This window comes from Catharus ustulatus, chromosome 6, assembly GCF_009819885.2.
Source record: "Catharus ustulatus isolate bCatUst1 chromosome 6, bCatUst1.pri.v2, whole genome shotgun sequence".
Lineage (NCBI taxonomy): Eukaryota > Metazoa > Chordata > Aves > Passeriformes > Turdidae > Catharus > Catharus ustulatus.
The window spans coordinates 39,532,240-39,545,339 of NC_046226.1; the positions used below are offsets into that span (position 1 = coordinate 39,532,240).

Here is a 13,100-nt window from a genome sequence, read left to right on the forward strand (position 1 = left end):
GAAACAGTTGCCCAGTGGTCCTGGTGAAAATCACATTTTCAGGACAGCAGGGTTGTTCTGTTTCTGTACAACCTCTATACTCACATTTGTAGTGAAGGCAGATGAAAGAGGGACTTCCCATGGTAACCCAGGGGTAGGTTTAAATTACACTGGGTCTATCAAAGGAAGAATTGCCAAGAATAAAAGTCATCTCCCTTTTGGAGGTATTCATCTTAGTGCATTGCTTGGCAGCACATACATCTGCCAATGCCACTTCCTCTCTAAATGTGTTTGCACTCTGTGTGCCCAGCAACTGAGACTTCAGGGGCTTATGTTTGAACTCTTGGTTTCCTCCATGGTGAGAGGCTCATTTGGGGCAGAGTTGTGAGATGGGGCAGGACAACCAGAAGGGGAGCAGTGGCTATGAACAGAACTAATGGGAGCCTTCTGAGCAGGGGAGGTGGCAGTGGCCAAGAGCTCTTTCTGCTTCTCTTCCACAGATTCCTATAGAAATGGCTCCAGCACCTGTAATCAAAGCTGAACCCAAAGAGGTGAACCAGTTTCTAAATGTACCTACAGGTAAGAAGATAGAATTTCCTGGTCAACTGTATTATTCAACTACAGATTGTTATACATGGCAGAAAGACAACACCTGAAGGCAGAGCTGTGCATATAATGTAGCACTGGGGCAGAGAGCAACCGAGGAGTGGGCACTGCACTGTTCTAACTCAGACCAGTGTCTGCATCAGAAGCCACACACAGAATTGTTCAGAAAGGGACTCCCAGGCAAAACAGGCTACTTCAGAGTTGGAAATATGCAAAAGTGCCTTTAAAATCCTCAGAGAGACTGTAGAGCTATCCAAAAATAACCATCTGAAAGTCAGGAAATTCAGGATCCAGTTTAATTTGAAAGAAACCCAAGCATCTGAAAATCTGCCGATGCACAAATGAAAGCACTATGGGAACTCCCACTGCCGCAGAGAGACATTCCTTAGGCATATTCCCACCTCTATTAAGGCCCCTAGGGCTCTCCAGTACAAAGTGGGGACAGTTTTCAAGTGCTTGGAAACCAACTGAGTGACCGGAGCCCCACTGGATCAAGTGTGCTGGCAACTGTGTGAGCCGTGCAGTGCTTTTGGAAGAGCTTTGCTCTCATAGAGCTTCCTGTACTTATGAACAGGCTTTAGAGCAAAACATCATGGGCTTTTTACTTCATTTTGGTTGACACTGGAGTACCTTATTGATTCGTAAATACCTTCAGTTCCTTGGCAAAGCCCTGCCAGATTCTCTGCAGTTCCTAGTTTAGTACATTTGAGGTCAGTCTAACCTCTGTCTTGGGCAGTGCTCAGTCAAGCCTTTTTCTCAGACTCACCCCATCTTGTGAAACTCATCACCCTCTCCTTTCAGCCCTGTGTTATGGCAGGGCCCTACGCCTGTACCAACAGGTTGACATGAGAGTCATTGACTTGATCTCCTTATTCCTCAGTAGATGACCTGGTGCAGATGCCTCCAACTCCACCCAGCAGCCATGGCAGTGACAGTGACGGATCTCAGAGCCCTCGGTCCCTGCCTCCCTCCAGCCCAGCCCGGCCTGCTCCTCGCTCTTCTACTGCCATCTCCTCCTCACCTCTCCTCACAGCACCACATGTAAGGAGGCAACAGGGCTGGGACACAGGGCTCCTTGCTGCTCAGAGGGGTTTGTAGGAATTCCAAGGCTTATGTGGAGGTTCCTGCCCTTGCTAAGGTCTCCAAGCTGAAATGCTCTGTCAAGGCAACGTGATGTCTTAGCACAAGGATGTGGAGACAAGATGTGCTCACAGGAGTGAGAAGAGGCACAGTGAATCTTGCATGTCTACCAGCAGCTACCTTGTTTAGCAGGTGCTGTCTTTCATCCATACTTTGGGAAGTGGCCTATGCACTAAGAGGACTTTCTGAGAAGGCTAATGAGAGAGAGAGGAATTACTCAGAATTCCCATAACCAGACCAATTTTGTTGCCCAGAAGTTTGTTGGCAGGGTCCTTCAATGCAAGTGTGTAGCCAGCCTCACTGTGAAGGAACAGATGCCCTCTCAAGTAAAAGAGGACAGGAGTTGCTGAGCTGTGCCCCCAGGATCAGGTTGAGAATAGGAAATAACACTGCCCTGCATCTGTTTGGTGTCAGTGGGCAGCAGTGTATTCTATTCTGAGGTGTACAGCCTCTGGCTGCTCTGTAAGGCTTTAAGAAGGATCACTTTCAAAGGGTAGAACTCCTTGCTGACACTGATGGATGCTCTCTGTGTTTCAGAAGTTACAAGGAACCTCTGGCCCACTGCTCTTGACTGAAGAGGAGAAGCGCACCTTAATTGCAGAGGGTTACCCTATTCCTACCAAGCTGCCCCTCACCAAAGCAGAGGAGAAAGCACTGAAGAGGGTCAGGAGGAAAATCAAGAACAAGGTGACTGTAAAAAATGTAATCATGCAGTTCCCATGACTCCAGAGCATCCTCAGCTGAGCAGTGGTATAGTTACCCTCGCTTCCTCAACTGCGCTACAGCTCAGAAAAGGTGGGATTGTGACTTTGGTACTCTAGCACGAGCCTCCCAACCCACAGAAATGGTGCCAAGAGGCATCTCTGCTTGCATGCTCTGCATACAGCCATATCTGGGAAGTGTGACTTCCAGCCCAGCTCCTGGGACCGTGTGGCATGGGATAGGGTCCACAGATCAGACAAACTGGTCTGGGCAGGCCTTGTTGCAAGGACAGGGAAACCAAAGAAGCCATGCATGGTGCAGGGTGATGCAGTGTTCACTAGCCAGGCAGAGGCTGTGAGACTTTAGACTAGGTTAGAAAGCATCCTGTGGGAGAAATGATGAGACTGAACTAATCACCCAGTGACTCAGAAGTGGCCTGGGGCAGAATCAGCCCAATGGCCGCAGCACATACCCATGTGAGTCAGAGGAGTGGAACGTAACCCTAAAGATGCTCTCAGCAGTGAGGGGCATAATGTAAAGAATGGTTGCAGGCTACAAGCCAAGAAAGGCTGCATACCTATAGCATCCATCTCCCCCAGTTTTGGCCTAGAGATCAGCAGGAATAGCAACTCCCCATTTGCCTTAAGGATGCTGTGTGTGCAGTAAATAGACAAGATGCATGATCACAAAGAAACGTCCAGAGGCTTATAATACTGACTCCCCTCTGCTCCCTTCACAGATCTCTGCTCAGGAGAGCCGCAGGAAGAAGAAAGAGTATGTAGAATGTCTAGAGAAAAAGTAAGTTTCTTCTTCTCAGTCTTACTTTGAAAAAAGGAATACTGTCCATGCACAGGCCCCCTTTCTAGTGTTTTGTCTCTGGATTGCTTAAAAAGTACAATTCCTTCAAGGCTGGCTGCCCAGGAGTTTGGTTTGGGATACTGCCCCTACTCTCCTCCCTCCTAGAAATCCTCTCGCAGGATAAAGATTACAGTAGTTTCACGAATACAAGCCGCACGGATTATAAGCCGCACTTCCGGTGCCTCGACAATGTTGCTGTCTTTGTCAATAGATAAGCCGCACCCCGAATATTAGCCGCACTTTCGTTCGTCACGAGAATCCGTGCGCAGCTTTCACAAATTGGCCAATTAGTAACAGGATCGCGGCATAGAGGGCTTTACTGGCTCGGGGCGGGGCCAGGAAGGCTCGGCCCGCTCATGGTTGCTGACGGGGCCGGCCGGGTGGTGCTGCAGCCGCCGCCGGGCTCACTGGCCCCCCTCTCCCGTCAGCACCGCCTCGCCGCTACGTTTACGTACTCGCCCTGCCGGCGGACCAGCCACTGCCGCCGCTGGCAGGCATGCCGGCCGCCTCGCCGCTGCGTTAACGTAGTCGCCCTGCCGGCGGGCCAGCCACTGCCGCCGCTGGCAGGCATACCGGCCGCCTCGCCGCTGCGCTGTTTACGTACTCGCCCTGCCGGCGGGCCAGGCACTGCCGCCGCTGGCAGGCATGCCGGCCTCCTCGCCGCTGCGCTGTTTACGTAGTCGCCCTGCCGGCGGGCCAGCCACTGCCGCGGCCGCCGGGCTCGCTGGCCCCCCTCTCCCGTCAGCACCGCCCCGCTGCCGCGTTCCCTAGCCCTGCTGGCGGGCTGCCGCCGCCGCCGCCGCCCGGCTCGCCGGCCGCGCCGCGCCGCGTTCCCTAGCCCTGCTGGCGGGCTGCCGCCGCCCGGCTCACCGGCCGCGCCGCGTTCCCCAGCCCTGCCGGCGGGCTGCCGCCGCCCGGCTCGCCGGCCGCGCCGCGCCGCGTTCCCTAGCCCTGCCGGCGGGCTGCCGCCGCCGCCGCCCGGCTCGCCGGCCGCGCCGCGCCGCGTTCCCTAGCCCTGCCGGCGGGCTGCCGCCGCCGGGCTCGCCGGCCGCCCCCTCCCGTCTGCACCGCCGCCGCGTTTCCTCGCCCTGGCCGGCACTGCAGGCCCCCGCACCGCTGGGCTCCCCCATGCTGCTGGCCCCGATTCTGCTGGGCTTCCCCCGCTGCCAGGCAGCCCCACCCGCCGGCCTTCCTGCTTCTGCCATGCTCCCCTGCACTGCTAGCCCCAGTTCTCCCAGGCTCCCCCGCCCTACTGACCCGGCTCTGCCGCCCCCCTGCCCCGCCCTGCTGGCTCAGGCTCTGCCGCCCGCCCCCCACACTGCTGGCCCCGCCTCTGCCAGGCTTTCCCACCTCTGCCGGGGCCGGCCGGGCTCCAGCTTGGCTTGGGGCTGCCGCGGGCTCTCACTTCCGTGTTGGCAGCTTTTAGAATTTTGTTAATGTATTAGCCGCCCCGGAATATTAGCCGCACTTCCGGGTTTCCACCAAAATTTTGGTCAAATTGGTGCGGCTTGTATTCGTGAAATTACTGTAGTCAAGAAGTTTTGTGTTTCCAACTGCTTCATTTGGCTGGTCCCCTGCAAAACACAGGCCATTTGGGCTGCCAACAAGGTGGAATTTTGGGTTTCCCCACTAGAAGTTGCTTCTGTTTTGTCTGTCCCATAAGTGGCAAACTGTCTGAGGGCACTGATCATGGCTTTTTCCCCCTCTCTTCCCATGAATGTGGACACACAAACACATGACAGCAAGAAAAACCTTGCATTACAGTTATTCCCCACTCTTCCCACTTCCACTCTCTGCATTAGCTTTGTTTTTCTCCTTGCAACCTTGTTTTTCTCCTATGCATGGCAGGCATAAGCCTAAGGTGATGTGACATGAACTGACTGGGTAGAAAATAACTCCTGTAGCAGCAACCCTTAATGTGCATTCTCAGGCAAAGAAGAATGCTGGACTCCAGACACAAATTCATGTTTCTGAATAATTGCAATCTTCTTCCCAGTTACTAACACCATCTGAGATCAGCAAATGGAAAAAAACAACCCCCAAACCCAACTTTTATTAACTCTTCTCCCTGATGCTATTAATCTTCTCTAGTTGCACACAAATGCTCAATTAAAGCAGATGATTCAGGACACCTCAGTGTGCATGGGTATGTCCAGGCATCAGAGCACATCACCTCCATCTAGTGTCCCATAGGGGACCTTCAAGCCAGGGCTGAGGGGTTGGCTGACCTCTCTCAAAGGGCAGGTCCAGGGCCTTTGGTGCTGGGGCCTCCTCCCCAGATGTGGCTGTGGTGCCTGTATGTACTCAGCAGTTTGTTACGCTAAAGCATTGCTATGACAGATGGCTTTCAAATAATGCCAGGTTTAAATGTGAACCAAAAGCAGCATTCAGTGATTTTTTTTTTTTTAATAGAACACGTCTTTGGTCAACTTGGCTTACTAAAAACTGGTTTGTCAAAACCTATTCTTGGGCCCTTCCCCATTCAGTTTGCCACTTTAGCTGGAAGCCCAATTTTTACACGGAACGCCTGGTTCAAAAGCTGTGCTGCAAACCTCCAGCAGTATCAGGCTGCGACTCTGGCTTGCCTTTCTCCCGACCTGGAGGCACTCCCCTTCCCTTGTCCCAGCTGCAGCCCAACCACTTTCTGTCGGAAGCCGTAGGAAGGAGTCTGCAGGTTCTCTGCTGCCCTCAAGTGCTTGCAGTCGGAGCTGGCCCAGCGTTTGCACAGAGTGGCCTGGATTTCACAGCCAGGGTCCAGAGCCTAAGGCAGGTTCTTACAGAGAGGTTTGACTTTGTCCCTCTCCTCCTTTTTCATGCTTCTTAGGGGGGTTTGGAAATGTCTGCATAACTTTGGGTCTGTCCTGACTTGACCTGCCTGTAAGCAGGTGCTCTTGTCTCTCCCAACCTTCAGAAGACCCTGAACTGGGAACTGTAACATGTAACTGTCCACCTGCAGTCTCATCCCTGCTCCTTTGGGGCTAGCTGCAATCAGGTGGGCCAAGTAACATTCGATTTCAGATGATGGATGAAGCCACTGAGCCTCCATACCACATGAAAAGCAAGGAGTGCATTGTCTTAATCTCTGGCCTTTGTGACTAACTGGCTATGAATTTTATTCCCATAGGGTAGAGACATACACAACAGAAAACAATGAACTCTGGAAAAAAGTGGAGACCTTAGAAAACGCAAACAGGTAAGAGAAGCTAGACTTGACCCTCTGTGGGTAAGGTGGGGCAGGGTGGGTAGGAAGGGAAGTCAGGAGCACTGGAGCGGGGGGACAAGAAGAGAAAAGCAGGCTCCCCCAGCTCCTGGACGGGTGCTGCTTGGTGAGGTGCTGGTTGTCAGCCCATGACAGCAACGAGGCAGCTGGGTTTGGTTAGCAAGCCTGGAATGTTTGTGTTGGGACGCCAGGACACTCTGCAGCGAGGAGGGGGAGGGAAGGCATGTTGCCCATATCTCTTCGTCCTTCTCCCTGCAATCCTTTGGGCTCTACTGCCTTCTCCATTCCCCTCCAGGCTCTGTCTGTCTCCAGGGCAGATGCATTAAGGGAGGTCTCTCATACCAGCCTCTCAGACCCGCCGTTTCTGCTTTTGGGCTCTTCAGAGAAATATAAGGCCCTGGTCATATTGTGGCTGTTTCAGGTTTCTCTTGAGAAAGCTGAACAAACTTGGTGAATACAGGGAAAGCCCATTCTTCTAATAAAAGTAGAGATCCCAACTCCCACCAAATCCAGGGCAATTCCTTGTGCATGTGATGTTCCAGCCCTTTCTCAGCCTCTTTTGGGCAAAGCAAGCTCAAAGAATCTCTGTCTCATCTGCTGCTACTGGTAACCTGAAAGGAGCAAGCTTGCTCCCATAGCTTGAAAAGTTCTCTTACCCTAGGCTCCGTGTTTCCTCACTCAAAGCTCTGGTGAGCACTTGTGCTTCTAAAATGCTGAGCTGGCCAACCAATCACCGGGGGAATTTGCTTCCTTGGAAGAAAATAGTGAAGACTTCCACTCTGAAGTGGGGATAGGTAGCTGGAGCTAAAGGAGAGTCCAGGTCTGCCCCCTCTTACTGGGGACAACAGGTGTGAGCAAGGGCAGGGTAAACTGCAGAGGATGCATGTCTCTATGACCCCGTTTATATCAGCTCAAATTGAAGGAGACAACCATAGACAGAGAGCCAATTTCTCACCCACTCCTCAGCTGCCATCACAGCTCGTGGAGTACTCCTAGAGCGCCACTGCACACCTTCCCCCCATCCATGACACAAGTACAGTGGCCTTGGTTTACAGGCCTGACATGGGTGCTGGGACTGGGGGTTGCCAGGCATGATCTGACTGAGGTGTGCAAGAGCCAGAGGTCTCCTGTCAGCCAGAGATACAGCTGCCCAGCTGCTCTCATGCACAGGGCACAGCTTGCCCCCTGGCTTCTCTGGGAGTGTGGGCAGCCCTGCTGTGAAAAAAGTGTGAACCGCACCCTGAAAAATCAGGAGGCTAGCCTAAAAGCCAAGAGATTTTCTTTTTTTTTTTCCCCTTAAAATACACACTGTGTTCTTTCTAATTGGGTTTGCGTTTTGAGCACTCCCAGTGGGACACCATGCTTCTCTCCACATGTACAGGCAACAAAACAGGATTTGGAACTGGGATAAAGCCAGGATTCTCCTGCAATCTCCTGGTTCCAGGACCTGGCATTTTACAAAAGCTCAAACATGCTTGTGTAAAACAGTCAGTGCTCCCAGAGGGAAAGTCAGCAATAGTCTCCATTTCAATAATATGCAACTCTTGGGAACTGTGTGCTCTGTACTCTCCCTCATCCCCGATTCTTTCACCAGCTCAGTGAAGAGTTCAGTAACTCTTGGTAGCACCTACCACTGTTTTGTGTTATGTGTGCAGATGCCCATGAAGAGTTAAATGGGGCAAAGAGACTTTAGCATGTGTTCCAGCCAGGGAAGTCAAAGAATTAATTAATTGCTGAACTCAAGATTTGGCTTTGCCTACGTTCCTCTGCAGAATTTGCCAAGACTGAAGAAGCTCAAGGGGATCACATGTTTCTTATTTCTCTCTCCACCACAGTTTGAGGCACAGGTTGAGCTTCAGAGTATGTGTCTCTGAGTGAAGTGGGAACAAGCAAGCCTGTGCTAAAGGTCTGACCTATCTACAAAGTTTAGCCTCCATGCCAGACCTTAGTTTTCATGGTACACTGGCTCTCCACTGCTCTGGGAATTGACTGGCAAAAAATGGGTCATTCATAATAGTGGGTAGGTGCAGTGAAGGTGGTGGTGGACCCACTGGTAAGACTCTTTTTTGTTTCTTGTTTCCCAAACGTGTTTGGTCAGAGAACTTAAGCAATATACAGCAAAGGGGAGATACTTGTTTTCACAAGAAGGGAAAATCAAAGTACAATATGAAGTGGGTAGTAGTATTCTTGGCTCACTTACTGGCTTCTACCTCCTTATTAAGTTTTGATATGCATTGTTTCTTATCACAGGACTCTGCTCCAGCAGTTACAGAAGCTTCAGGCTCTGGTAGCTGGGAAAGTCTCCAGACCTTATAAAATGGCTTCCACGCAGACTGGGACCTGTCTAATGGTATAAGCTTCATTTCCATCTTCCTTATTGCCCATGCTTCTCCAGACAGCTTTGTGATTGCCTGTCTCTGCCCTCTTCCCTGCTGCCCAGTTCTGTTGTCAGTTACATCTGCTCTTTCCTTTTGTGTTATGGTCACCAGAGCTGGGCCCTGTGTCATACATACATCAGTTGTTCATGCAACATTAGAATCATTCCTGCATTTTCATTGCCTTCTTCTTTGGGCGAAAAAACACTTTGTTTGCTTTTAATTAGCTATTAGCCATTCAGCAAAAATCTTCAATGAGTTTCCATCATAATGGGCAGAGTTTTCTTTTGCTGAGCTGGTAATGCTTAATGTTTAACTCAGCAGGGCAGATGAACACTCCAAGTATTCATCCCAGTGGACATTACCTTGTGTTTATCAGCAAGAAATGGCATCTGTTGTTGCTATGTTTGCACATAGCCTTTGTTAAATCCAGCTGGAATTCTCTTTGTCCCTTCGACTAACCATAATAATCCATGGTTGTCTGTTGTTTTGGTAATCCCTGTTTGCCTCATAGTGGAGGATCATGGTTAATAAATATTGGCTTCATTGAGGAGTTTTAGGGCATGCCAGTGTGTAGCCATAAATAGAGTCAATTGTTTATTCTTCATCTCATTTTTTTTCTTGAGGGAAAGTTTCTGATCCATAGTAAAAATATAATCTTCACCCCTGTGATGTCTTTGCAGGATTGTCATAGTAGCTGCTTGTTAAAATTTTGTCAGAGTTATCTATATCTGGTTATCACTTCTGTACTGTTAGCAGTCACAAAATGCAAACAGATGATGAGTTACTTGTCCTGCTTTCTCAGCACCCTCAGTGTCCTGAGGGATTGTTTTTTGGTCCTGGTTCAATGAGTTTCCTTGGTTCCAAAACCCCTGCTCTGTAATTTCAAGCACTTCCTCCTTTCAAAATCTGCTCAATCTTTTGCTACTCTTTGCTGCCCCCATGTTAGACCAGATTTTAATGACTGTCTTTTTTTTCCCCTGTTCTCTATATTAATTCCCAAGTTCTTTTCACATTTTTGGGTGTGACCCAGCTGAGCCCAGTGACTCATTGCTCCTTAATGCAACAGCTCATCAGAGCACCCCTGGCTTCAGCAATTCTTCAATGCTACTACCTGGAATAAACAAGTCTAGAAGAGGTGCATTCCTGACATCCCCTGTGCTACAGGCTGATATAATATCTAATTTGGCTTCCCAACAATGTCTCATCTCTTCTTGCTTCTTCCTTTGTTGTAGGCATCCCAGCCCACTCAGCCTCTCTCTCAGACTTCCTAGCTTTGAAGCATTTCAAGAATTTATAATTTGCTCTTCTATCTTTGACCAGTTCATTTAATAAGCCTCTGAGTTCTCATTTTCCATTTTCAAATACAGCATTCCTTATCATGACAGATATGTAGAATCATTGTGTCTTGCAGCATGGGAGTGGAGCAGGCTACCCTTTTTCTTTAGCCCTGTGTCATTGCTGCTGGATATTTGTACTGCCATTCTTGAAGGCCTCCAATGGTAAGCAGTCCTCAGCCTCCTCAGACAACCTATAACACTGCTGTGTTATTTTTCCCAAATAAAGCTTTCTTGCTATCTTGTCTCAATCTTCCTTGCAGCACCTTAAGCCTATTGGAACTGCTTCTGCCCATTGTAAGCAAGATCTGTTTATTCTCCCTTTGTGCAGCTGCATTTTACATATTTGAAAACTCCTGTTTTTGAGCAACTCCCTTCAGTCTGGTCTGCTAAATCACTGTGATTTCTTCAGTCTTCCCTTGAAGGATGAATTATTGAATCACTGCTTGTTCCTAGAGCTATCTTCCAGACTTTCTCTAATGGCCCTGCATCTTCTTGGAAGTATAGGGCCCAAAGCTGGGCATAGAGTTCCACCTGAAGGTCAGTACAAATCCAGCCAGAAAGCCTGTTCATAATGATTGAGCTTTGGAGATTCACCTTTTGGAAAGTGACACTGACCTGGACCCATCTTATGGATCAATTTAACTCCCAAAGCCTCTTCTGTAGAACAGAAACATGTAGCCCCTGATGTCCTGCCACCTCAGAGCTCTCAGCAGGTCTCCACATTTTTCTGTACAAATCTTCTCACTGTTCTCTTGAACCACTTCTTCCCATGGTCAAGATCATTCCAAATTTGAATACTGACCAAAAGCCAGTCTACTTGTAGTCTCTCCCATCTGCAGATTTGATACAGTCCATCATTTAAGTCAAGCTTAAAAACGCTGAATCTTGCCAGATCTGTAACAGATCTCTCTGCTACTCCATCTGCTACTTCCTCACAGCTTGACAGCGAACCCTTTGATAAATACACTCTCAGTATGTCTTTTTTTTTTATTAATTTTGCCTCCACTTTTCCAAATGGTTTTGCAGTAGTTTTCTCTAGTTTAATTTCCCTCAATTTTAAGAGGTCAAATAATGAGACGGTCAAAAAGCTGTGACATAAATGTTATTCAGAATCAAGTCAAAAGTTACTGTTATGAAGTGTTGTAGAGTTTGAAGAAGTGAATCAGAGCATCAGAATTAACCTGAAACAAAACAGAGTAAAAACAGTGCTGTTTTGCAAAACCCCAGCTGAAAGCCATGTTAAAGCAAGATGTTAAGTATACTGCTCTTTCTCAGCCCAAAAAGCCTGTTTTGTTTTAGAAGGAAAGAACAGACTTTACAGGGCTGCCTCTCTTTTTTCCAAGTTGTGTTTGGCTGTGGTAATTCCAAGCAACATCCATTCAGAATTTATTTTTTCCTCTGTTTTTGTTGAATAAGGATTCTAAATTCTTCATATGCCTGATATGACATGCTTAGACAGCATCTATGTTGCTTTCATTTAGTGTCCTTACTTTAAAACCAGCCAAGATAAGTTTGGATAATTAAAATCCCTCTTTACATAACACAGTATCCTCATGTTACTATTTCATCTTCCACATCTCCTGGAATCCACTGGTGGTCAAAATTACCTTGATGCACCAGCTTCTGTGCATTACTTAGGCACAGGTATTCCAAAATAGGTGACTTCTGAAAAGCAGTCAAGTAATTGCTGCTGGCATCCACCCAGGTCAAATCTGCTAGTTTTTACATAGGTAGTAGAAATCACCAACAGATGCATCGCCTCTTTGGCTGCTCAGTCTCAGCACTAGGCTGGCAGCAGGTAATTACAGACTGTGCATGGTGCACAAGTGTTCAATAATTTGGCTCTGTACCATTTCCCATGTGTCCCTTCTTGCTCTGTACTGGCAGTTCCCTAAGCTCTATAGAGTCCCTTATGATCAGCACTGGCATTTCACTCTGAAGCTTTACTGTTATGGCAGAATTTCCAGCTAGCTCCAGATCTACCTGAGGGGGATTTCAGGGGAGATTTCATGTACTTTTCTCCCGTTATCACTGCCTAGTAGCTCTGACTGATCAGCCTGATAGCAGAAGGCACTGACACATGGTCCTGCAAATCTATACGTCCAGCATAAATTTAACCCTTTCCTAGAATCCTGCATCTTTACTGTCAGGTATTAGGCAACTGCAGTTCTACTATCATTTCTGTCCTTGCATGGATAGTAGTTTAACTTTGCTCTGTATATTGTACCTCACAGATTTCTCACAGTGGGCTTGTTTTCTTTATGGCCCACAATAGTTCCTGCTAAGCCAGTGGTCAGGTTCCCTTTGGTCAAGGCAGAGTTTGTCCCTTCTGTTGTCTCCCTTGTTTTCAGTTTCTCAGCTATGCCTTCCACTATCTCTCCTCAATAAGACAGGCAAATTCTCACAGTTGAACCAGAAATAGTCCAAATAAAGCAACAAGAGGAAGTTTCTGACTTCCCTTCTTGAGTTTGCAGAGATTAGCACAGCAAGCCCCTTCCTTTTCTGGGGGACCACAGGTACCCAGCTGTCACTCTGACCAGATCTTCTTACACAGCCTCATGGTGTTGTGCTGTGGGGGGAGTGTTTCTTCATGGCTAGTGTCACTGACTCTGTGCTGATCTCCTTTCTAGGTGCTGGCACTCTGCTTCGTTCTCATCCTGGGATCCCTGATGCCCTGTCTCCCTGAATTCTCTTCGGCATCACAGACAGTGAAAGCAACACCAGCACCAGACATTTACACAACTAGTAAGAGTGAGTCTAACATGGTTCCTCCATTTCAACTTGTCAAACCATTTCCAGCTCTTCTCTCAACACTCCCTTGTCATCCTCACCTCTGTGCCTACCCCATATGCTGGGACTGTGGCAAGAGAAAACTCCTAA

The 13,100-nt window shown here is 48.7% G+C and overlaps 1 protein-coding gene across 4 annotated transcripts in view; it reads left to right on the top strand.

Moving 5' to 3' along the window:
- Window positions 1-13,100, top strand: part of CREB3L1 (cAMP responsive element binding protein 3 like 1) — a 64,445-nt gene that overhangs the window by 48,094 nt on the left and 3,251 nt on the right. For 2 of the 4 annotated variants that reach the window (XM_033063149.1, XM_033063146.1), the window contains 7 exons: window positions 480-558; window positions 1,466-1,626; window positions 2,263-2,412; window positions 3,167-3,225; window positions 6,410-6,478; window positions 8,756-8,855; window positions 12,851-12,971. In XM_033063149.1, the coding sequence (XP_032919040.1) occupies window positions 480-558; window positions 1,466-1,626; window positions 2,263-2,412; window positions 3,167-3,225; window positions 6,410-6,478; window positions 8,756-8,855; window positions 12,851-12,971 (739 nt within the window). The remainder of the gene's footprint in view (window positions 1-479; window positions 559-1,465; window positions 1,627-2,262; window positions 2,413-3,166; window positions 3,226-6,409; window positions 6,479-8,755; window positions 8,856-12,850; window positions 12,972-13,100) is intronic. The other 2 variants (XM_033063148.1, XM_033063147.1) reach the window with 2 other exon arrangements.